A 22760-nucleotide genomic window follows, 5' to 3' on the forward strand; every position below is an offset into this window, starting at 1 on the left:
GAAGAATTTTGTATCACAAACAATGGCTGAATCAGGGGAGGCTTCCACATATTTGGAATGTGCCAGGGCAAAGGCATTTAGTTTTTCCTTGATCATGGTGAAGAATTGCATCTTTGGCAATCTCTGGAAAACCTTGGCGATCTGTTGTTACTTAGCTGTGCGGGGGGCCTCTGTTGTGAAGGTCATAAAATCATTGCTTAAGAAATGTGCTCAGAGCAAGTGAAAACAGCAAGTTGGAGAATGGAAATGGCGCCATCTCTGATATCGCAACAATTTTAAGCAATTTTGCAGTGAAATTGCAATACGGTATTCAACCAGTAAAGCTTGAGGCCTGAGACCAATTGAACACTGTAATATTTGCTGGGAAAAAAAACACAAACACATTTGATGTTGCCTTTTAAAATGCTGCAAGTATATTTTTGTCTTGGAGATCAGCTTACATTAGTTGTTTAATCTTCTCTTCCAACTTTTTAGCATCGGCTCCACAAAATTCATAAATCTGTTCACAAATACACAAATATGAAATATTTATTGGATGGAGTACTTCAAAGATGTTGAGGCTTTGAGGACTTTTGTTCCAGACTATAAAGTCACTGCTCCTCATTTCTATCATCTGCAAGACACTTCAAATATAAATATACATTGAACATAATATATTCATGATATTTTAATATTTGGCACCCTTTCAAAATTGTTTATGCTAAAGCTTTGCCAGATATCTAATTCTCCATAATATTCCTCTAATCTAAGATCTAAAACGTATAATGGTGTTGGAAATGAGGAAACACAACCATTGAAACTTCTCAGAGCTTTTTACACATTGGTATTGAAGGCTTGTCAATTCATTTACATGATCTGCTAAAATCAAAAGGTGATTTCCCATTCTTCCCAGGTAATAGTATTATAATTAACTAATTCTAGGAAGCACATTTTCTTTTCAGATTTTCACATTTCTGAATCAGGATGCATTTCACAGAGGATGGTATGTTATATTTTAATTGGATATGATATTTTTGTAGTAGTATATGAAATAATGGTGCACCTTTCATGAGCATCTTATGTTTGATAAAATATGGGAGTCAAAGACCCTTCCTATTCATTTTCACTTTAGTATTACTTGTATTATGTGGTTGGAGAGAAGGCATGGTGTGGGTAAGCTGAGGCTTGGATTGGTTGAAGAGTTGAGTTTCTCGTAGGGGGGGATTTTTAGCAGCCAGGAATAGTGTTAGAATTTTGGGACAAGGGTTCAAAAAGCCTAGAACAGACATCAGTGCTCAGTGTGCTGCAGAGGAGAAAGCATTCCCACAGCTATGATTCTGCACCTCCAACGGCAGTATCTGAGGGCTGTCATGCTATTTATTCCTTCAAAGTAAGGCTCAGACTTTTGACTCCCTCTTGATCCCATTTCGCTTACCTGCTTGACCTTGAATCCACTTCTATAACAGCAAATTATTCTTTCGATTCTTGAGAATAGGGTTACCTAAGTGTGGGTGCAGAATTTCATGATTTATCTGAGTGTCTGGTTTGTAACCATCTCCCCTATAAATAATTCTCTTGGCCTTGGCCAGGGGAAGAAGATGTCAGAAAGGATCTGCATTCCTGATAGTCTAGTGGCTAGGGGGGAGAAAAAGTTTCTCTTTCCTAAAAGTCAAGGGGCAGTACAGGTGGCAGCTGGATGGTGGTCCTGGGACAGGAAGGGAGTTTCATCATCTCTGGGACATCTGAGGCCAGAGCTGGTAGCAAGACAACAACATCTGGTGGGAACCTAGGCAGGGCTTGGCTTCCTGAATGACCAGACTTGGCAGGAAGAGGACCTTAAGCTTAGCAAAGTGGCCACTGTGCTGAACCCATTGCCAGTAAGCTAGGGCCTAAGTTGCGACAAAGGAAGCCTTCACACACTCCATAATAAGGCTGGAGGCTGGGAGAGAGGGATGTGCTTTTTAAATTCTTTTCACATGGGAGCATCAGGACTTCCTAGACAGGTCAATCGGGTCTTAAAGGAAACTTATCCCTTGTCTCTGATTGATGCTGGGGTGGAATGCAGAGCATAAAACATTTGGGGTTCCACTTCAGACTCTGTTTTTCCCATGGGAAATGGAAGGGCAGGTGTCACTATGTGGGAGCAGTGGCTGCCCCTTATCCTTCTCTTGTGGCTTCTGTGCAAGATTCCTCCCAAGGCCCCATCCTCTGCCCCTCCACTTCAGGAGTAACTTGACTTGGGTGAAGATACACGTAAGACCCTCTGAGCAGAAGAGAGGCACAGGCAGGCACAGGATGAGGAGATCCTAGGTGTCTCTGTTCCCCATGCCCACCGCCATGTGACTCCAGACAGTCCTCTGAGCCCCCAGTGGTCTAGAAGAAGATATTCTTGTCATCTTTATGGCAATAACCTTAGTGGATCAGATCGTGCCTGCTTGTCTTAGCCCATCCCTCACTGCTGATGGGCAGTGTGGAATCAAAGAGAGCTTGGGGCCCCCTAAAGATGGGCTCCTCTTCCTGGAGGAAACTGCCCCTCATGGAGGAATGGCACAGGCTCTAAGAGTGTAAGAAATGGCAGGGCACAGGGGGGATTTCTAGGGAAGAGGATTTCTGTAACCATGGGGTTATGATATGACTTTGCTGTGACACCTGACAGCCACCAAGGGCAGCCAGAAGCCACAGGTGTAATAAGGGCCTACTGTGAGGTCTGACTCTTCTTCCTTCACACTCACCCTAGCACAGGATACTATCACCCACCCTGATACCTGAGCCAGGAAACCAAAACCACATTAAAAAAAATCATAAATTCATAAAACTGTCAAACTTTAAGAATAGTTTGAAGAATTATTACAGAGAGAGCACACTGGGTAACCACACCTAGATCAAGATACAGAGCTTTATTAGGACCCAAATACCTCCTCTTCTGTCACTGCCCAATGCCCAAAGGCAGCCACTACTCTGAATTCTTCACAATAAATTAATGTTGCCTGTTTTTGAAATTTTATAGATGGAATTCTACAGAATGTATCTTCTATGTCTGGCATGTTCCACTCAACATGATGCTTATAAGATTTATCTGTGTAGTGGCACTACATTCATTTTTCTCTGTCTTTTGGTATTCTGTTGCATGAATATAACACAATTTATCCATTTTAGCTATGACAAATAGTGCTGCTAGGAACATTCTTGCCCATATCTTTGTGGGGACATCCTAGGAGGCACATACACACTCTGTTGTATAAGTAAAAGTGGGATCGTGGGGTTCTGCTTTAGTAGAAGCTACCCAAGTTTTGAAATTATACTCCATATATTTTCAATTTATACTCTACCCGCAGAGGATGAGTATTCTGGTTGCTTCACGTCCTTGACAACACTTGATATTGCCAGTCTTTTTCATGTTAGCCATTCTGCTGGCTTTAGGTGACATTTAATTTGCTACCTAATTCCATGGATATGACCTTGGTCAGCTTTCACCTGACCTTTAGCAACAGCTATGTAACTTGTGTCTCTCTGTCTCAGTCTTGTGCCTTTCAGGTTCCTTCTTGTCCCTGAAGCTCAAAACCACAAATCCAGTCATGCCAGCCTTCTTTGCAAATGTCTTCAGTGTTTTCCCACAACCATAAAATCCAAGCTTTTTTATTTATTTATTTTTTATTTCAGCATATTACGGGGGTACAAAATTTACGTTACATATATTGTCCTTGGCCCCCCCCCCAGGCAGAGCTTCAAGCATGTCCATTCCCCAGACGGTGTGCATTGCACTCATTATGTATGTATACACCCATCCCCTCCCCCCATCTGCCCGACACCCGATTAATGTTATTCCTATATGTGCACTTAGGTGTTGATCAGTGAAACCAAGTTGATAGTGAGTACATGTGGTGCTTATTTTTCCATTCTTGGGATACTTCACTTAGTAGAATCATGGTGGATAACAGACTTACACCTAAGGTGTGAAACTATTAGAATTCTAGAAGAAAATGTAGGAAAAACTCTTATAGACATTGGCCTAGGCAAAGAATTTATGAAGAAGACCCAAAGGCAATCACAGCAACAATAAAAATAAATAAATGGGACCTGATCAAATTAAAAAGCTTCTGCACAGCCAAAGAAACTGTCACAAGAGCAAACAGACAACCTACAGAATGGGAGAAAATTTTCGCATGCTACACATCTGATAAAATCCAAGCTTCTTACAGGGCCTCCTTGACTTTGTCCTGTTCATTGTCACTCCCTACCATAAACTCTGAACTCCAGCAACACTTCAGAGTTGGATTTATTTGTTCATTTAACAAACACTTCATGAGTGTCCACTGTGAGCTGGACTTACTGTGAACAAAATAGACAGAATCCCCTCATAGAGCTCATCTGCTAGCGATAATTTTGTATTATTATCATTTATTAGTCAAATAATTTCTGACACCCACCCATGCTATTTTATAACTCGGCTTCTTCCCATCTTTTCTCACTTGCTAATCTTAATCATGCTTCAAGATGGTTTAACTTTAACTCATGAAGCCTTCCTTGAACTTTTTCTCGTGATTCCGTAGAACTTTGTACATTCCGCTGTTAAATAATTGATTTTTGTCATTTGTCTTCTTCATGAGACCAAGGATGGAGACTGTACCTTAATTTTTCCTTCATATTTTTAGTATCTAGCCTAGAAAGAGCCTTACACAGAGTAGGTGCTCTATTGATGATTTGAGGCCTGAGTTGAGCTAAGCTGATTTCTGGTCATTGAAGTACAGATCCAAGACTCTGGGTAGTGCTAAGTTTCAGGGACTAGGTATTACCTGTCTTATTCTTTTGTGTTCAGTTTGCCTAACACAAATGTTACATTTGTGTCTCCCTATCTAGCACTGGGCTTTGCACACAGGAACTTTATAGGATGAGGAGCCCGTTACAGATAAGAGCTTATTTCATAAGTAACTCTCTTTTGAAGAAATATGTATGCAAGGCAATTAGCATATAATTTCTGCCCAGAATGTTTTCTCACTCTAATCTGAGCTTTGCTGTATCTCTCAAAGGCATATTGCACTCTGAAGCATTGGGAAGCAGGTTTGCTTCTCTCTTCTCGATGCTTTCATTTCTCCTGCACTGCTGCCAGCCTGGAAATGACTGCTAATGAAACTCATGAGCTCCAGTTTGCTGAGACTAGTGGAATAGGGGGTGCTTTTCATACATAACTGAGCCATCTAAGCCCAACAATCAGTTTTAAACAAATATTTTATTATGGACATTTTTAAATATACACAACAATAAAATAGAGGGACGCCCCCTATTTGCCCATTACCCAGATTCAACCAGAGGCAGTTTTTTTTTTTTCATGCCAAAGACATTTAATCACGTATAAAAAGTCTGTTACTGTTGCTGGGAAACTCAAAAGGCAACTAGAGACAGGGTTCCCCTCCTAACAAATGGAGAGTTTAAATTAGACTTCAAAGTCTGACTAATGACACACTCATACAGTAATTATAATAAAATGCCTTGGCCAGTTGACAGACAATTTTGGTTGAGTGAATACTGAAGTTATATTTGGACTAGATGTATGAGAGCTCATCAGTTTTCCAGACATTTGTACTTAGTTAAAAACAACAACAACCACAAACAACAAAAAAGCCTAAAGCAACCAACAAGCACAAGACACTTTTTTGGGAATGGCTGTAGAAATGTTTGTAGGTACAATATAATTTAATAATTTACCATGATATCATGTTCTTTTTCTTTTTAAAGAAGGTTTACTAAAGCATTAAATGGTATGAATAAAATGGAAAATATATGTCTAATAAGAGAAGTTTTAAAAGTACCTCCACCTTCTGGGGAGAGGTAGACAATGTTAATTACTGCTTGATCCTATCTTGGCTCCTTTCTTTGCCTCCTCCCCCACCCATCTTTTCCCCAGAACCATCTGCATCACATTGTAGATGTTTGAACACTTCCCTTTTGGCTTTCACAAGGCCTTACAATTGCAAGGAGCTCAGGCTTTTGGAGTTGAGCTAACTCAAATCAAGAAGGCAGCTTGGGCCGGCACGGTGGCTCACGCCTGTAATCCTAGCACTCTGGGAGGCTGAGGCGGGTGGATCACTCAAGGTCAGGAGTTCGAGACCAGCCTGAGCAAGAGTGAGACCTGCCCCTCCCCCTGCCCCTCCCGTCTCTACTAAAAATAGAAAGAAATTATCTGGCCAACTAAAAGTATATATAGAAAAAATGAGCCGGGCATGGTGGCACATGCCTGTAGTCCCAGCTACTCGGGAGGCTAAGGCAGGAGGATTGATTAAACCCAGGAGTTTGAGGTTGCCCTGAGCTAGGTTGACTCCACGGCACTCACTCTAGTCCAGGCAACAGAGCAAGACTCTGTCTCAAAAAAAAAAAAAAAAGGAGGCAGCTTGAATTTACATGCACTCAAATTCAAGAAAAGAGCCTATATTTGGGAGGCTGAGGTGGGAGGATCACTTTAGGACAGGAATTCAAGACCAGCCTGGGCAACATAGTGAGACCTCATCCCTACAAAACACACACACACACACACACAAATTAGCAGGGTGTGGTGGCACATACCTATAGTCCCAGCTACTTGGGAGGCTGAAGCAGGAAGATTGCTTGAGCCCAGGAGTTCAAGACTGCAGTGAGCTATGATCCTGCCATTGCACTCCAGCATGGGTGACAGAGCAAGGCCCTGTCTATCTCTTAACCTGTTAATTTTTTTTTCTTATCTATACTGGCCTTTTCCTCAACTTATTCTAATAATGAGATATCAGTAAAATACCAATTTACTTTTATTTTCTTGTAGCTGATTTAGAAACTCTGCTTACACATCTGATTCTTTGAGCATTGGTGGAATAAATAATGACAAAAGTACTTTTCTTCTTCCATGTTATGGGCTTATAAACTGTGTTTTATAAAGGGTCAGATTAATACCGGTTTTAGGCTTTGCAAGCCATTTGGTCTCTGTTGCAACTACTGAAATTTGCTGTTGCAGTGCTAAAGCGGCCACAGACAACATGAAAAAGAAAGGGCATTGGTTCTGTTCCAGTAAAAGTTTATTTACAAAAACAGGTGGAGGGTCGGATTTGGCCCTTGGGCTGTGGTTTGCCAACCCTATTCTGTGCTGTCAACTGAAGTTGTTGAGGAGACACCTGAAGCTGCCTGAGAGCTGGGTTCTCAGTACAATGTGGCTTTCTGTGGAAGGGCCAGAGGGGCGTGGGTCTAATGTGGGAACTCATCTCAAGCCACAGTGAGAATAAGAGAAATGATTTTGGACTCTGGCCAGAGGAGATGTCGTTCCGCCCATTACTGGAAGTGTAGAATGGAATTTTGTTCTCAGGGATAAACATGGTTTTGGGGGCTATTCCCGTCAGTGGCATATACTCCCGCTCTCGTGTTTCTACTGGAAAATCTGCCCCAATGCCCAGTACTGGGAAAATATACCTGTTTCTTATGTCTCTTCATTTACTTCTCCCCCAGTTTAGAGGTGAGTTTATCTGTTAAACCCAATAAAGGAATGAGCTCATGCCTATCCTCCCTCTTTTGGGGGATGCTCCACACAAGGGTTATGCTCTCCTCTCACTGTCCTTCTGGACAGAATGTGGGAAGGGGGCCCAAGGCCTGCCTTCTACATAGAGCTCTGGAAGGCCATCACCCTCTGTCCTCACTTTTGGGGCTTCATAGTTGTGCAAAGCAGTGATATCTCTATTACCTGAGCAGCTAATTTTCTCTTCTACTGACTTAGATTATCCGACAAGTGGGTTGCTTCAAGGTCTAGGCTTCAAGGAAATAGTAGGAAGTCTGTTGACATAGGTCCCAGGCATGTTCTTCCATGAGCACAATTTAGCACCACCACTACTTGAAACAAAGGTGATATTTTGACTATCCACACAATGCTTTGTGAGAAAAGAGTTAACACAGCAAGCCTGGTTGCTTTCTCCTTGTGTGTCTCCCAGAGAAACACCATTGACCCCTCACCAACCCCCAGAAATGTAGCCCTCCAAGTGTTCTTTGGGTTGGTGATTAGTGATTGATGACTTTGTTATATACACCTGGAGTGATGGACCATGCCATGCTGCCTTGTCAAGTTGCTTTGTGTTAAAATCAATATTGATGATGTGTACCTGGTTTTATTGTTCCAGTCCTGAGTTTCTATTGCCACTGCTGGTTATGTAGCAATGGCTGTGTAGCAAGATATGTCTACATGACAAGCACCCCCCCCCCATAATGACCTGGGCCTCTGAGCTCAAAGGGGTGGCCCTAGGCAGGGTCATTCCACCCATGGACCTGAAGTTCATTGTAAGAGAGAGAGAGAGAGAGAGCGCGAGCGAGCACTCCTGTGTCCTCTGACAGGCGGGGACACCAAAAGTCTATGCTGGACCTTTCTGGACTCCACCAATGAATACATTTTTCCTGCTGCTTTGCTCTGTATTCTTTGCTGTAATAAATCTTAGCTATGAATATAACTTCCTACGGAGTATGTAAGTCCTTCTGGCGAATCACTGAACAAAACACCCCTATATGTCAACAATTTAAAATTCAGAAGAGTAGAGCAGAGCTGGAACCAGGGTGAAAAATTTAAGGGGTGGTTGCCCAAAATTCAGTAATCAAGATAATAATGTTTTCATAAACAGTAAATACAAAATTAAATTAAATTGATGCAAAAATCCATGATAAACAAAATATCAAACATTTAAATAAAAGATAGGATTTGACCTTATGCTTGCAATATCCTGGCTCACTTGCGTCACCCTGGAGGAGAGACACACACGGGCCTTTCAGCTGCCAAAGCTGAGAGCAGCATCTTTAGCAATTGTGCTAAAAGTTGTTAAATTGTGCTAAAAGTTGTACTTGGCCCACTTTCCCTCCAACTCACTTAGTTCTTGCCCTTCTAGTCAATTTATCTCTGCCAATGTATCAGCTGCTGTGGGGGCTGTTAGGGAACCCCTTTTAGGGATCTGTACCCTTCAGAGCCCAGAAGACCATGTGAGAGTTGTATTTTTTTTTTTTTTTGGTCTCATGCAGAACCCCTCTGTGTCTAACACAATCCTTGACAGGTTGAGTGTTATTGGCTAGGTACCTCCTGAATCGTAACAAGTCATCTTAACAAGATGACTGAGCTTAAGTAGGTGTTGTAGTTATTCAAAGAGCTTTAGCGGTCTCTCATAAACTTTATTTCTACCTTCCTATTTATTTATAAATTTTTAGGGAGATGGGCATGTACTGCTAGATGCTGGGACCTAATGATAGCTACGTTTTATAGCATGTACTAAATCCAGTGCCAGGCACTTTATATACATTATTGCAAATTTCATGACAATTATTCAAGGACAGGTTTTTTAGTCCCGATTTCACAGCAAAGGAAACTAAGACTCGAGGTGGTTATAATACATTCCCAACGTCACCCACTAGTGAGAGGCAGACCGACCTGGGTTCCAACCTACAATCATATGACTCCAGAGATGGCAAAAACTAGCTGCAGATAATCTTGTGGGAGATGGACCAAGCACGACTGTTCATGAAGTAGAACAACAAGCACTTGGGAAGGTGATTCTCCAGGGACCACCATGCTCCTTACTTGCTATTGTTTTACCCTATTCTCCCTACCTTGCCCTTGAAGCCACCAAGTTTGTGGCCCCTGCTTCCAATATCATCCTCTCTAGCACACCATGGTACTGCCTGTGTGGGAGTCTTTTAATTTCTGTGCCTACTTTAAGGAGTGTGCTGTTGGAAATGACTTTCATGATCTCAACAAGAGCCCTACAGTTAGCAAAAATAAGGGCATGAGCTTCTCCCCACCTAATGTGATAGCTCAGTCCAGCAGATGGGTTCTTCTGAATTATTCACTTATGAATAATTCATTTATTAGCATTGATGTACTCATATCCCATCACTCTCCTTAGTGGACCCCAGACCTTTGGGAAGCCATTTTACTCTGTCAAAGAATGAAAGATGGAGTCCACTTTTGATAGCTGGCTCATATTTCAGCAATTGGCCTAAACTTGCTAATTCTTTGTTTCACTTCCTTTCCACACTCCATAGACATACAGCAACCATGGGTCTGGAACCAAAGTTACCAAACCAGGGGATCCACTGATGGGCTTCAGAGGGTCATTGAATACAGTATGATTATATTGAATACAGTATTGTCATTGAATACAGTATTATAGTATTTTCTGCACATTTCAGTTTTTGTGCAGATGTTCCTTTGTCTGGAGATAGAGAGAGAGTTTATAGTCTTTATTGGATTTTAAGAGGGTCTATAAGTCAAATTTATGAACTACTTACAATAGAATACAGTGTAATATTCTGGTTATAAAAGCAGCCAAGGTTTGGGGACCCCCCTCTGGAAGACACCACAGGAATGAACTTACTTATTATAATTAATCTTCCTGGAACATGGTGTGATGTCCTAGACGAAAACACTAAGGAATACAGCAGGAAGAAACAAGCCCACCCTAATTATCACCTTTCATTTGCTTTGTCTCTCCTTTACCTTAAAACCATGACGTAATTACAGCCATTCCTTATATTGTATCCTTGCCAGATGTCCATCTAACCTCTGCATGAAAAATTCCAGCGACTAGGGAATACCCATCATCTACCATGGCCCTAGATCATTGCATATATAACTTCATTTGTTTTAGGTTTTTGAAGTTCGTTTTATTTATATTTTATATACTTTGAAAATACTTATAATGAGCTGGAATCAAGGGCAAGATAAAATAATGAAACCATTCAAGGATAATATAGCATGAGGATGGCCGTTGGGGAGTGCCAGGAAACCGTGGGTAAGGGAGGGTACTGCAGCCAAGCCAAGGTCATCCAGAGAATCTTGGCAGCAGTGGCACAAAGAGAAACCCAAGGGATTCCCTAATGCTTCTGTAAGGAAGCAGACCGTCTTTTTAAGGGAGGCAAGTAACTCTCCTAACTCTGTGTTCTGGGAGGAATTATCATAAGGCTTTTTATACAATGTGCATTTCAAAAGGCATAGTGGACAAGTGGCTCTTTGCCAGATGCTTTACCAGAAATGTGAAGACATTTCTTATAACAATCCTTAATAGAAACTGGACTCCAGGCTTTTACTTTTTCAATAATAATAATAATAATAGATACATAGCACTTAACTACTTTAATAAGTCAATTTTCAGTTGTGCAGTCCCAGATAAAAGAGAGGAGCATAGTTATCAAATTCAAAGAAGTGAATTTGATTTTTCTTGACCGCCAGGAAAACAGTAGATGCCAGTGGAAGCCTTCCTAGTCAGTTCTATTGAAAGAGGAACGAAGTTGACATGAACAAGTCTTTTTGCCTGGCCATCCTAAACCTCCTCTGGTTCCAGTGACTTTTCTTGCAGACTGCTGTGAGGTAGAACGCGGGGGTAGTTTCAGAGGGTCATGGCTTAACTACAGCTCTAGAGGCAATGGCAGAAGTGGGGACCCTGCAGACCTCTACAATGTTGCTCAGAAACCAAATGCAGGGGCTGGGTCATAAAAGATTTGCAACACAGTCTCTGTAGAATGTCCTCCTCCTTTTATTGGCTATCATCTTTTGCATAGGAGATTGATATTCTTTATCAAATAGAACCAGTATTACAAACTTTTCTGGACATCTTCAAATTTTCTAAATTGATTGAGGTATGAATCTGTCAGGAGATACCATTACACGTATAAACAAAGCTTAGAAGTAGACTCATTTGTATAATGTGACCTAAATAGTCTCAAGTTTTTTTTGTTAACCCATAACCAGGATGCTGTTAGCAATATTCAATGAGAAATTCAATTCCCAAGAAAATTTCTTGGGACCTGTGTATCCACATTATAATCAGAGGCTTGTTGGCTGACTCTGGAATTAGAATATGGTGGGGTAGATTAGCTTAATGGACAGTTAGTTTTATTTTCTAATAGCCACCTGGTAGAAAATTCAGATTTGAGATCCTTAGTGATCTTTAGAATGCAAGCATTTTGTTCCATCAATTCAGAAGAGATCCATACCCTTCAGACATCAGTTAAGATATAATTGTTTATAAGAGTTTCCTCTACCCCTGCTTAATGGGGAAACTACCATCTCCATACAGAACTGAGACCAAGCAGTGCCAAGCCTTTCCTCAAAAGCATAGCTTGGACTTGCTCAAAAGCCTAGATGGTTGCGAACTCAGAGTGTTATATCATCATAAAATAGAGACAAAACTGTTGAATGGCAGCAGCCAGCAAGCAGTAGCATCTGCAGAAGGAATGAAACCAGAAAACCATATAAAGTGGGAGAGAAATTTGCCCTGAGTCAGGTTGGCACCAGGACAGAATCAGGAGAGGAGGGAGAGCTGGCAGTGGGATGCAGGAGGAGACAGAAGCATCCACCCATTCATTCATTTGCTCACTCACTCCTTCATCACACTCATGGTGAGTGTGTTATATCCACCTGGGATCCTTCTAGACACTGGGCTTTCAAATCAGACATGAACTCCTCCAGGTGCTTGGAATAGTATGAGAAGATACATGAAGTTAAACAGAAAAGGGATTGGAACAGCAGATTGGGTCAAAATTATGCAGAAACTTGAAATGCCAGCCTTGAATACAAGGGTTTAGCCTTGATTCGTAGGCAATGCAGGGGGAGGGGCATCAAATTTTAAATAAAGGAATGACACGCACGGAGCTGTGTGTGCATCTCTTTGGAGAAGAGAACAGAGCTATAGTGCTAACTTGGGGGTGAGTAGGACTGTTGCAATTGTCTAAGTAAAAGGTATTTACAGGTGGAACTGAAAGTAGGAATGCCATTGCTGAAGTAGAGAAGGTAGACTAGGAAAAGGGTAGAACCTTGGGGAACACTTATACTTGAATGCAGCAGGAGATGGAGAAGCCAGAGGATAGCTTGGGGAGGTTTCAGGGATAGAAGCCAAAAAAAGAAGTTTCCAGGCCGGGCGCGGTGGCTCACGCCTGTAATCCTAGCACTCTGGGAGGCCGAGGCGGGTGGATCGCTCGAGGTCAGGAGTTCGAGACCAGCCTGAGCAAGAGTGAGACCTCGTCTCTACTAAAAATAGAAAGAAATTATCTGGCCAAGTAAAAATATATATAGAAAAAATTAGCCGGGCATAGTGGCGCATGCCTGTAGTCCCAGCTACTCGGGAGGCTGAGGCAGTAGGGTCGCTTAAGCCCAGGAGTCTGAGGTTGCTGTGAGCTAAGCTGACGCCACGGCAGTCACTCTAGCCTGGGCAACAAAGTGAGACTCTGTCTCAACAACAACAAAAAAAAGTTGTTTCCAGAATATGGAAGCTGATTAGTTATGGTGCTTCTGTGTAACCAAGGAATACAAGGATTGAGAAATGGCTATTTAAATTAGGTGCAGGGAGATCCTTTGTGACTTTCAAGAGAGTAGACATATAGATGAGGGAATGAGTGGAATATAAGAATTGGAAACAGTAAATATCTTCTGCTCTTTCAAGAATTAGACCACAAAATGAAGGAGAGCAGACTGAGAGAAATTCAGATATGTTTATAAGAGATGTTTTGGTCCCAAGTGACAGAAAAAACAACCCAAAGTTTACATAACTACTCTATGGGGACAGTTCAAGCTTCAGGTATGGATAAATTCGGGGTTCAATCAATGCCATTAGTACCTCTTGGTTTGACTCTGCTTTCCTCTGTATGGTGGATTCAATTTCAGATTCCATATGGTGACAAATTAGCTGTAGTAGTTTCAGCCTTTTATCTTCCCAAATTCAAACTCAGTGATATCAAAAGAATAGGTTTTTACCTAGCTGCTCAAGCAAAGTCCTGCAGTTAGCTCTGGTTTGGCTTGGACTGGCTCGGCTGAATCAAAGGCCCATTGCTGATGGGGATGGAGTTCACTGTTCCGAGAGTGGAGATGGAGCCCTGAGGAAGCGCATGGGCCAAGAATGGAAAAGGGCATGATTCCTCGGAGGAAAATCAGAGAACTGTTAATAGAGAATGGAGAAAGGATGCCAGGTGGCAAGAAAAGTGTCCAAACTCCAAGTCTGAAAGAGGATGATAGACAGAGGTTTGGAGCAGAAGGGAAGGAATGCAATCAAGGTACATGAATGGAACTGATTTTGAAAGGAGAAGGCATACTCATTTCTGAGATGGGAGAGAAGGAGAAGATATAATAATAAAAGATAATACATAGACAATTTGACAAGTAGGTAGGGTGAATTGAGGGTACATATGTTAAATAGCTTTAATTTTCAAGTAAAAGCCCAAAGGAGGGAATATGTAGTGTTTTATTGAAAAACAATTTAAATCTATTACACCAATCACATTACAGCAAGTACATACAAATAGAAACTGAAAATAAAATTCTACTCCTAGCATATCAAATGCTTTCATTCTTCACATTGCAGACATAATCTTTACAAAGCTTAAGCATGGATTTGTTTTACTTTACATATATTCCTCATAACATTTTTTACTCGAATGTGATTTCATATAGTACATGTATCACAATTCTCTTAGCCATTCTACTAAAAAAAGAAGACGTTTAGATTTAAAAAAAGAAGATGTTTAGATTGCTTCCATTTTTAAAATTAGAAATAATGCTACAGTTATGATACACTTAGCTGTTTATTTTTCCTTCAGATATTTCTGTAGCAAAAGCTCCCAGGAGCCGGGTGATTGTATTAAAGGAAATGAGCATCTTGTGTCTCCTAAGTGTGTTGCAAAATCACCTTTTATAAGGTACCCACACTTGTCAGTGGCCCTGGCCATATATGAAAGTACTAGGTTCATTGTATGCTGAGTATTTTAGATATTTTATCCCATCAATATCTTCAAGATAACTACCATAACATGCTGAACACTTACTGCCACGATGGGTCTAAACACTTTAGTCATGTTAATTCATTTAATTTTCACAACAACCCTATGAGGGAAAAATTTATTATGATCCATGTTTTTATAAATAGAGAAACTAAGATATAAAGAGATTCAGTGAACTGCTCAAGGTCCACAGCAAGAAAGTGGTAGAAGTGATATTTGAAACATGAGAATTTGAATTCAGAACCGGTGTGCTCAAGCACTGGGCTGTATTGTCTTGTTTTTGATAGTTTTTGATTAACATTTCCTCAAGTGTTGTTAATAACTCATATATATTTGTGTGAGAATTTCATCATGTCCTTTTCTGTAAGATTCTCGATGGTTCTGCCCCAGGGTAGAGGTAATAGTGGGATAATTCTTATGAATTTGGACACCTAAGATGGTCAGAGAGAGGAGATCTATTATAAGGTATGCATTTTTGTACCTCTTGTCAGTATATAACATTTGGGAACTAAAATTCACATTGCTAAGTATTCAAAATAAATGCAGTTGTGCCATCCACTCATGATAACCCAGGTTTTTTGGGGGACTCTGATGGTTCTATCATCTAATTCAACCCAGCTGATTACTATGAAAACATACCTTCTGGTTTTTCTTGAACATCTGAAATGTGGGTATTGCTTTGACGTTACAACTTTCAGCCAAGGCCTGGGAAAGAAAAGAAATGGCATGAAGTCACAGTTTTGGTGTCCTCTCTCTGTATCAAGCACGTTACTTGGTAACTTCTCAGAAGGTATGTCTGAAAGTCCAGGAATGCCTGACACTTTACAGATTCTCCTGATGAGAACTTTTCTAATGTATTCTCAAAGCCTCTAGGAAAGTCACAATAGATAATGGCTATTTCAGCATTCCTGGGCCTTTTCATCCCAGAGCTCCAGGAGACAAGCGAGAGATGGAGCCCACAACAGAATGGTTGCTTAATGGCTAAACAAGCTCTATTTAAAAAGTACCTTGTGGAAATATTGCAGAGGGGCCCCAGTGGAACCCAATATGGAAAGAGACTATTGCAAAAGTAGGAAAGAGTAAATAAATCTTTATAATTCAACCTTGAGACATGGGATGATACACTGGTCCAGCATTTTAAATAAGGCTTATATGTTTCTCTGTTTTAAGCTCTATAATCTCTTTGCTAGTCATCTTTATTTGTGAGAGATTTGGAGCCAAAGGACAAGAAAATATGCTAGAATACTAATTGTTTTAATCTATTCCAAACTGCTTCTAAATGGTAGTTGCTGTTTATTTTGTTGAGGAGTCAAAAGAAAATTAGCCACCCACAGGATCCACAGAATTGGACATCTCTCTCTAATATACCTATCATTTTATTGGCATTAATCTCTTTCCCTGCCACCCAACACACACGTACAAAATTAGAATTTTCATAACCACAGTAATGACAACTAATAAACAAATTACTATTAGACAAGTGTGCATTTTATTTCACCTTAAAAGACAAAGAGCTATGATCAAAAGCCAGACAGTAACACACGTTGGCGAGGGTGTGGAGAAATCAGAACTCTGTACATTGGCAATGAGAATGTAAAACGATGCAGCTGCTTTGGAAAGCAGTTTCTCAGTTTCTCAAAAGTTAAACATAGACTTACCATATGATCCAACAATTACACTTTTAGATATGTACTCAAGAGAAATGAAAATTTTTGTTCACACAGAAACTTGTACACTAATGTTTATTCCATTAATAGCTAAATGGTACAAACAACCCAATGATCATCAGTGGATGAATGGACAAATAAAAGGTGGTCTATCCCTGCAATAAAATAATATTCAAGATAAAAAGGAATAAAGTACTGATACATTCTATAATATAGATGAACCTTGAAAACTTATGCTAAGTGAAAGAAGCCAGTTACTGAAGACCATATATTTTATGATTCCTTTTAAATGAAATGTTCAGAATAAACAAATCTATAGATAGACTGTAGATTTATGGTTGGAGGTGGGGGATGGAGGGAATTGGGTGTGACTGCTAAAGGGTACAGTGTTTCTTTTTGGAGTGATCAAAATGTTCTCAAATTGATTGATGTGATGGTTGCACAACTCTGTGAATGTAAAAAAAGATAAAGACCATGGTGACTCTAGCTGTGTTCATAGTATATGATTCTGTATTTACAGTATATGATTCGGCTTAAAGGGCAATTTACAATGTCACACTTTAATGAAGCTTGAAGGAAATGAAGAAATGGAACTTCTATTATGCTCTGGGGACCATGTCATACATTTAATGTATTTTATCTTCTTTAAGTGTTAATATTATTGCCCTGTTTTACCACTGAAGACACTGAACTTTATAGAGGTTAAATGATAATAGGCCACAAAAGCATTAAAGGGCAGAATAGTAAATAACACTTTTTTTTCCATTCTAAAGCTCAAATGCAATCTAATGTATGCATGGACCCCTTGTTATTGTTACTTTCCCTCATTATAAATTAACAAATGTTAGGAAGAATAATTTTGTAGGGACATTGTATGTGTTAAGACACATTTTGATTGAGAATATGAGGCTGATAATTTTGGGGAGGGTGAGATGAAGAAGGATGACGCTAGAGACATGAGGGAGGGATTTCTGGGACTTTCTTGTGATGTTTTAAAAAAACACAAAAAGGGTAAGATATAGTAAGAGGAAAGCAAGGTCTATAATGCATTGGGTTGAGTTAGGTTTTAGAAATTAATTAACAATCTATCACAGGGATGCAAATCCTGGTATTGCCTGACTAGAGCAACTCTGCTGAGGCGGATTCCGGGACAGAGACCAGAGTGAGTGGTGGAGAATGCCGGGATTGATTAGTGAGGTCTGCCGCTGCACGGGCGAGGAGAAGAGGGCTGGCAGGAGAGCCACACACTCGCTAACCTTTTTTCTTTTTCTTAAGTAATACAAAATAAACAAGAGCATTATGAGGGAGCTTAGTACAGTTTATCAGAAAAAAAAATGTGAAATTCGACTTGATTTTCAATTGATTATGTAATCCCTGAGACGGTGCTACTCGATTACGTTGCATTTAGATTTTAAGTATCTACGCAGAGGATTTAAGATTCTTACCGGAGAAGCATCCACATCCACATTAGCAAAGAACACATTTTGGTATTGCAGAGACATTGCCTTCAAAATAAAAGAATAAAAATTCCCTATTAGTTTAGTGTAAATATTAACATAGGCACTAAAGCAGTGTCTTTTGGCAAAAACAGGAAAGAAACAAAAATCTGTTAAAGAGAACGTGAACTAAAATAAAATCCTCATTCCCCCAGTGGATGCCCTCTTGGCCAAGAGGACCCCAGAGAAACCTTAAAACTGAGTTCCCAGCCATGATGGGATGGGAAGTAAGACAGGCCTCCCTTGCTTTTTTCCTTGAGGGCTAAACAGAAACCAATCTCATGATCTACTCCTCCCTGTTGGCAGTTTCTGCCCTACAACTCACCAGCATTCTTTCCTGTTAAGAGACCACCAACCACGGAGTGGTTTTTACCAGTCTATGGAGCGCGTGCAGAGAGGGTTTTCATGTCCTCTGCTTCACCTTTTGACACCGAGGACTGCCATTTTCTGAACATGGACCCCATAAAGGGAAGTAAAGCTTGATAGTGCGTGTGCATGTTTCTTCTTTCATAAATATTCATGACTCTATTGCTTCTTAAATCGGTATATATGGCCACCCTGCTCAGCATAAATTCCTGTCCCCGTTGTCCCTACCTCCAATCACTGTTTCTGGCTTCTGGCCAGAGGCTCTGCTTCCCAGCCTGTTGGGATGGCTACCTACAGGCTGCAAACTTATGAAAAGGAAAACTCTACTTCCAAATTTATGAATCTCATCATTTTCTTCACTGAATAAGAGCTAAGCATCATTCTGGCATTCACTACTGCCTAGAACTTGGAGCACCAAGTCCAATGCCAGATGACGCCAAGTTCAGATGGTGCAAGGATCAGTGACAGAACCAGAGTCAAAGAACCAAACACAATCAGAGTTTCAGCTTGGAAAATGACACAAGGCCAAAAAAAAAAAACAAAACCACCAAACAAAAAACAAAACAAAACCATGAAATGTGTGTGGTAAGTCCACACTTACCTGGTGGGGTGGAGGGGGAGGGATAGTAGCTTTTTCCTGGGAGGGGAGTTGTGGGAGTCTATCTTCAGTGGTTTCCAAGATAGAGTTCTCTTGCCAGGCATTTTGGGAGGGGGTGGTGCTGCTGGTGTTAGAATTCTGCTTGAGGTGATATAGACCTCACCATGCTGACCATTAGCCTAATTTCTTTCCACCCCCATTGCCATCCTCCAGTGCTCTACTACATTTTAAAACTAGATTTTCCAGACTCTTTTGCCAGCTGACTTCTAGTTAGGTTCTGCCAAGGGGAAGCATTTGCAGGAAATGGAAAGTGGGAGGAGGGGAGAAGTAATTCTCCTTGCTTCTGTTCTGATCTGGAATCATCTTTGGCAATGGTGGTGACAATGGTACTGGTAATGGCTCTGGGGGAAGGGGATGTAGCATTATCAGTAGCAACAGTGGCCTATAAATGTCAGCTCTTGGGTTTCTTTTCAGATAGCTGTGTTCATATCTTAAGGACATTTGATAGCATCTCAAGGGTGCTTAAATCCTATCTCAAGCATTTCCAGTAGCCTATTTCAAATGAGACCTCTCTCTGCCATTGGTGTGAGGCATCCACAGCTTGAACAAATGGAGACAAAAACAGTGTCACTGGGGGATTCTGCCATGGAGAAGCAGGAAGAAGCATGGCATGGAGTGTTCAGGCAGATATGTGCAGAGTTCTGCTGTAGGAAATTCCCCCAGTTGTTTTGTCCATGGATTGTGACTGAAGTGGGACCTCTTTCTTCAGGGGTCCATCAAGATGGAGAAACTGGGGAGAAACTCTTGGATAATAGACACCAAAGTCTTTGGGGTTTTGGAGTACTTTTCAGATGAAGATGATGTTGTTTTTGATTGATAGCGTCTCCACGCCAGGCAGGAAAATGATGTCGCCCAAGAATTCTGGGGCAATTGACTTGCACTTTTCCAGTCTGAAGATAAATGGATGCTTCACAGTAGGAATCATGGGAATGGGTTTGACTATATGGACATCTAATCTCCAGAATCAGGTTCTATTTATGAAGTTTTCAGAATCTCCCAAGTCTGTCAGGAAGTGTACAGGGACATGACGTTTGTCATTTTTGTACCAAGTAGTAGCCAAAAGATATGGTACAGATATGAGCTCCTTGCTAGGTGGGGTTCCCTTATGGACATTGCTTCACCCTTACTATCCACTTCCCTCCACCTAGGACTCCCACCCCCTTCCCTAAAGATCACCACCACCACCATTAACTCTTCTTTCTGCTCTGTTCTTCCTCATATATAATCTGTTACATTTGGTCATCTATTCTGTTGATCTTAACTCTAAAATGTCTCCTGAATTCAATCTTTCCTTTTTTTCTAAAAGCCATTGCCCTAGTTTTGAAAAACCTATCATTAGACTGTCATTCACCTTGGGTTACCTGCCTTCAGTCTTTCCAAATCATTCTGCAACACATGATACCAAGAATAAATAAAATGATAAAAACTTTTAAGTGGGTTATTAGAAAAATTGACTAGCTAAAACATTGTGTAGACATTAAAATGTTAGTTTGGAAACTATAAAAACATGAATCAATGTGTTTGTGGAAGAAAGATCTGAATATAAGTATATGATTACAACTAAGTAGAATATTTTACTAGAATATTTTACAATGTAGATCAAGGACAAGAAAGGAATGCATAAGAAATGATTTGCCTACTGTTTGTGACAACATGGATAGACCTGGAAGACCTTATGATGAGTGAGGCATGGAAGAACGAATACTGCATGATTTCACTTACATGAGGTGCCTAAAATAGCTTAAAGAGCAGAACATAAGATGGTTATTGCCAGGGAATAGGGAGAGGAGTAATTGGAGAGTTGTTTAATGGATATAAAGTTCTAGCTGTACAAGGTACTTTCTAGAGATCTGCTGTACAACACAGTGCTTAGAGTTATCATTATGGTGCGGGGCACTTGAAATTTGTCAAGAGAGTAGATTTCATGTTAAGTGTTCTTATCACACACACACATACACACACACAAAAGCAAAAGTATACAAAGAAACTGTTGGAGGTGATGGATACATCTGTTGTTTTGATTGTGGTAATGGTATCATGGGTATAGCATATGTCCGTTAATTGTATACACTAGATACGCAGATTTTTTGCATATCAATTACACCTCAATACAGCTGTAGAAAAACTAAAATAAAGAATGTCTTTAACAAATGGACATATAGTTTGTTCTGATAATAAGGTTGAAAAATTGGGGGACATTTATTCTTTTAAGTTATAGTTATAAACAAGTATCATGTTTATCTGTATTCTAGTCCAATGTTTAGAAGTTCTGGGCCATATGAGATAGCTCACGCCTGTAACCCTAGCACGCTGGGAGGACGAGGAGGGAGGATTGCCTGAGCTCAGGAGTTTGAGACCAGCCTGAGCAGAGCGAGACCCGTCTCTATTAAAAATAGAAAGATTACCCAGGTGCAGTGGCTTGAGCCTGTAGTCCCAGGTACTTGGGTAACTGCCTCAGCTGAGGCAGGAGGGTCACTTGGGCCCAGGAGTTTGAGATTGCAGTGAGCTATGATGATGCCACTGCACTCTACCCAGGGTGACAGAGTGAGACTCTGCCTCCAAAAAAAAAGAAGTTCTGAACTCTGGAACTTTGGTAAAATGTCATTAATATTATATGAGCAATCCAATCATTTATACAATTGGACTCTTTTGCACATCTTGATGTTCCTTGGTTCCTTGTAGAATTATCCATAGACAAGTAGTATTAATCTTCTGTGTGTACACTAATTATCTAATTAGATCTTTGTGTATTACCTTCAAGTTAATCAGGATACTTCAAAAAACTATGACTCCATAATGATTTATCAGTGCCAAACTTTTAAGAATTACTGGGAAAAATATTTTGAGACTTTAAATTCCTTCTAAAACTGTGAGATAGATACTGGTTGTACTTACATGATAAATGGGATATATCCTTTGGCAGGGACCACACCATTTTGCTGAAAATTCAACCACCACAAGTTTGTGTCCGGCAGCTTTCAAAAATGTTTTAAATTCATCCTGAAATCAGAACGTAAATGAGGAAATGTGCATAATTATTGAATTTCATAAAATCTTGCAGAGAATGATATGACAGGTTAGTTCTTAAAAACATTAACCAGGTGCCCCATGCTATTGTTCTTCAGCTGACCCAGCCTTTCCTAAATGTTTCTGAGGTCAGACATATTTCTCTTTGCAAATACATACAAATGGGGAAGTTTAGTCACCAAATGGGTTGGTAATGGAAGTTGGCCATGGTGGTTACTTCTGGGGAGAAACTGAGCTTGGCTCGGGAGAGATGAGGGCTGGAGGATGGGGGTGAACTGTTGCTCAAGGTGGATATCTATACTTGATTCTTTTGCCAACCCTCAAGGAATAACGTGAAGAACAAGAATTTAAAAATCTCTCCTAGCTACAGAGCAATGAAGGAATATTGGATGGAGAAAAAAACAATGCTTAAAGTTTATCAAATCTGTTCTCAAGATGGCCACTTTTGAAATAGTCAATGAATCCAAATAAATACTTGCCATGTCTCTAAGAATCTGCACCATGATTTACACTTGGCAATTGCTGATGGAAATCTGTTGGTTCAGATGGATTACGGTAGCTGTCCCTCCTTAATTATAGCATCCTGCATGGAATATGAGGGTAACTTCTCTATGACATCATTAAACAGGTCATCTCAGAACCTGGAACTTTGGCAGACTTTGGATCTGACTTCACTTTTATGCCATGACTAGTCAGTTAATTTACGACCAGCCAAGAATCAGCAAACCAAGGGCCTTGTCTACAGAATCCATAATATGTCCATCTTGTGTTGATCTTTCATCACCTATTTCCACACTTCCCTCTCCCTTATCTAGT

The 22760-nt window shown here is 40.4% G+C and overlaps 1 protein-coding gene across 2 annotated transcripts; it reads right to left on the reverse strand.

Annotated features, from left to right (window-relative positions):
- Window positions 1-390: 390 nt before the first annotated feature.
- On the reverse strand, window positions 391-22447 carry TXNDC8 (thioredoxin domain containing 8). 2 transcript variants are annotated; one of them, XM_069474538.1, is made up of 6 exons: window positions 22424-22447; window positions 21813-21917; window positions 17843-17902; window positions 15370-15435; window positions 1415-1480; window positions 391-499 (listed from the first exon to the last, which is right to left on the reverse strand). In XM_069474538.1, exons 1-6 carry the CDS (start codon window positions 22445-22447, stop codon window positions 437-439), a joined length of 384 nt encoding a protein of 127 aa, XP_069330639.1. In that variant the 3' UTR covers window positions 391-436. The 2 variants fall into 2 exon arrangements, with proteins under 2 accessions (XP_069330639.1, XP_069330640.1); XM_069474539.1 differs by lacking the exon at window positions 17843-17902 and having other exon boundaries at window positions 437-499.
- Between the last annotated feature and the right edge of the window lie 313 nt (window positions 22448-22760).

The sequence above is a fragment of the Eulemur rufifrons genome, chromosome 7, assembly GCF_041146395.1.
Source record: "Eulemur rufifrons isolate Redbay chromosome 7, OSU_ERuf_1, whole genome shotgun sequence".
NCBI lineage: Eukaryota > Metazoa > Chordata > Mammalia > Primates > Lemuridae > Eulemur > Eulemur rufifrons.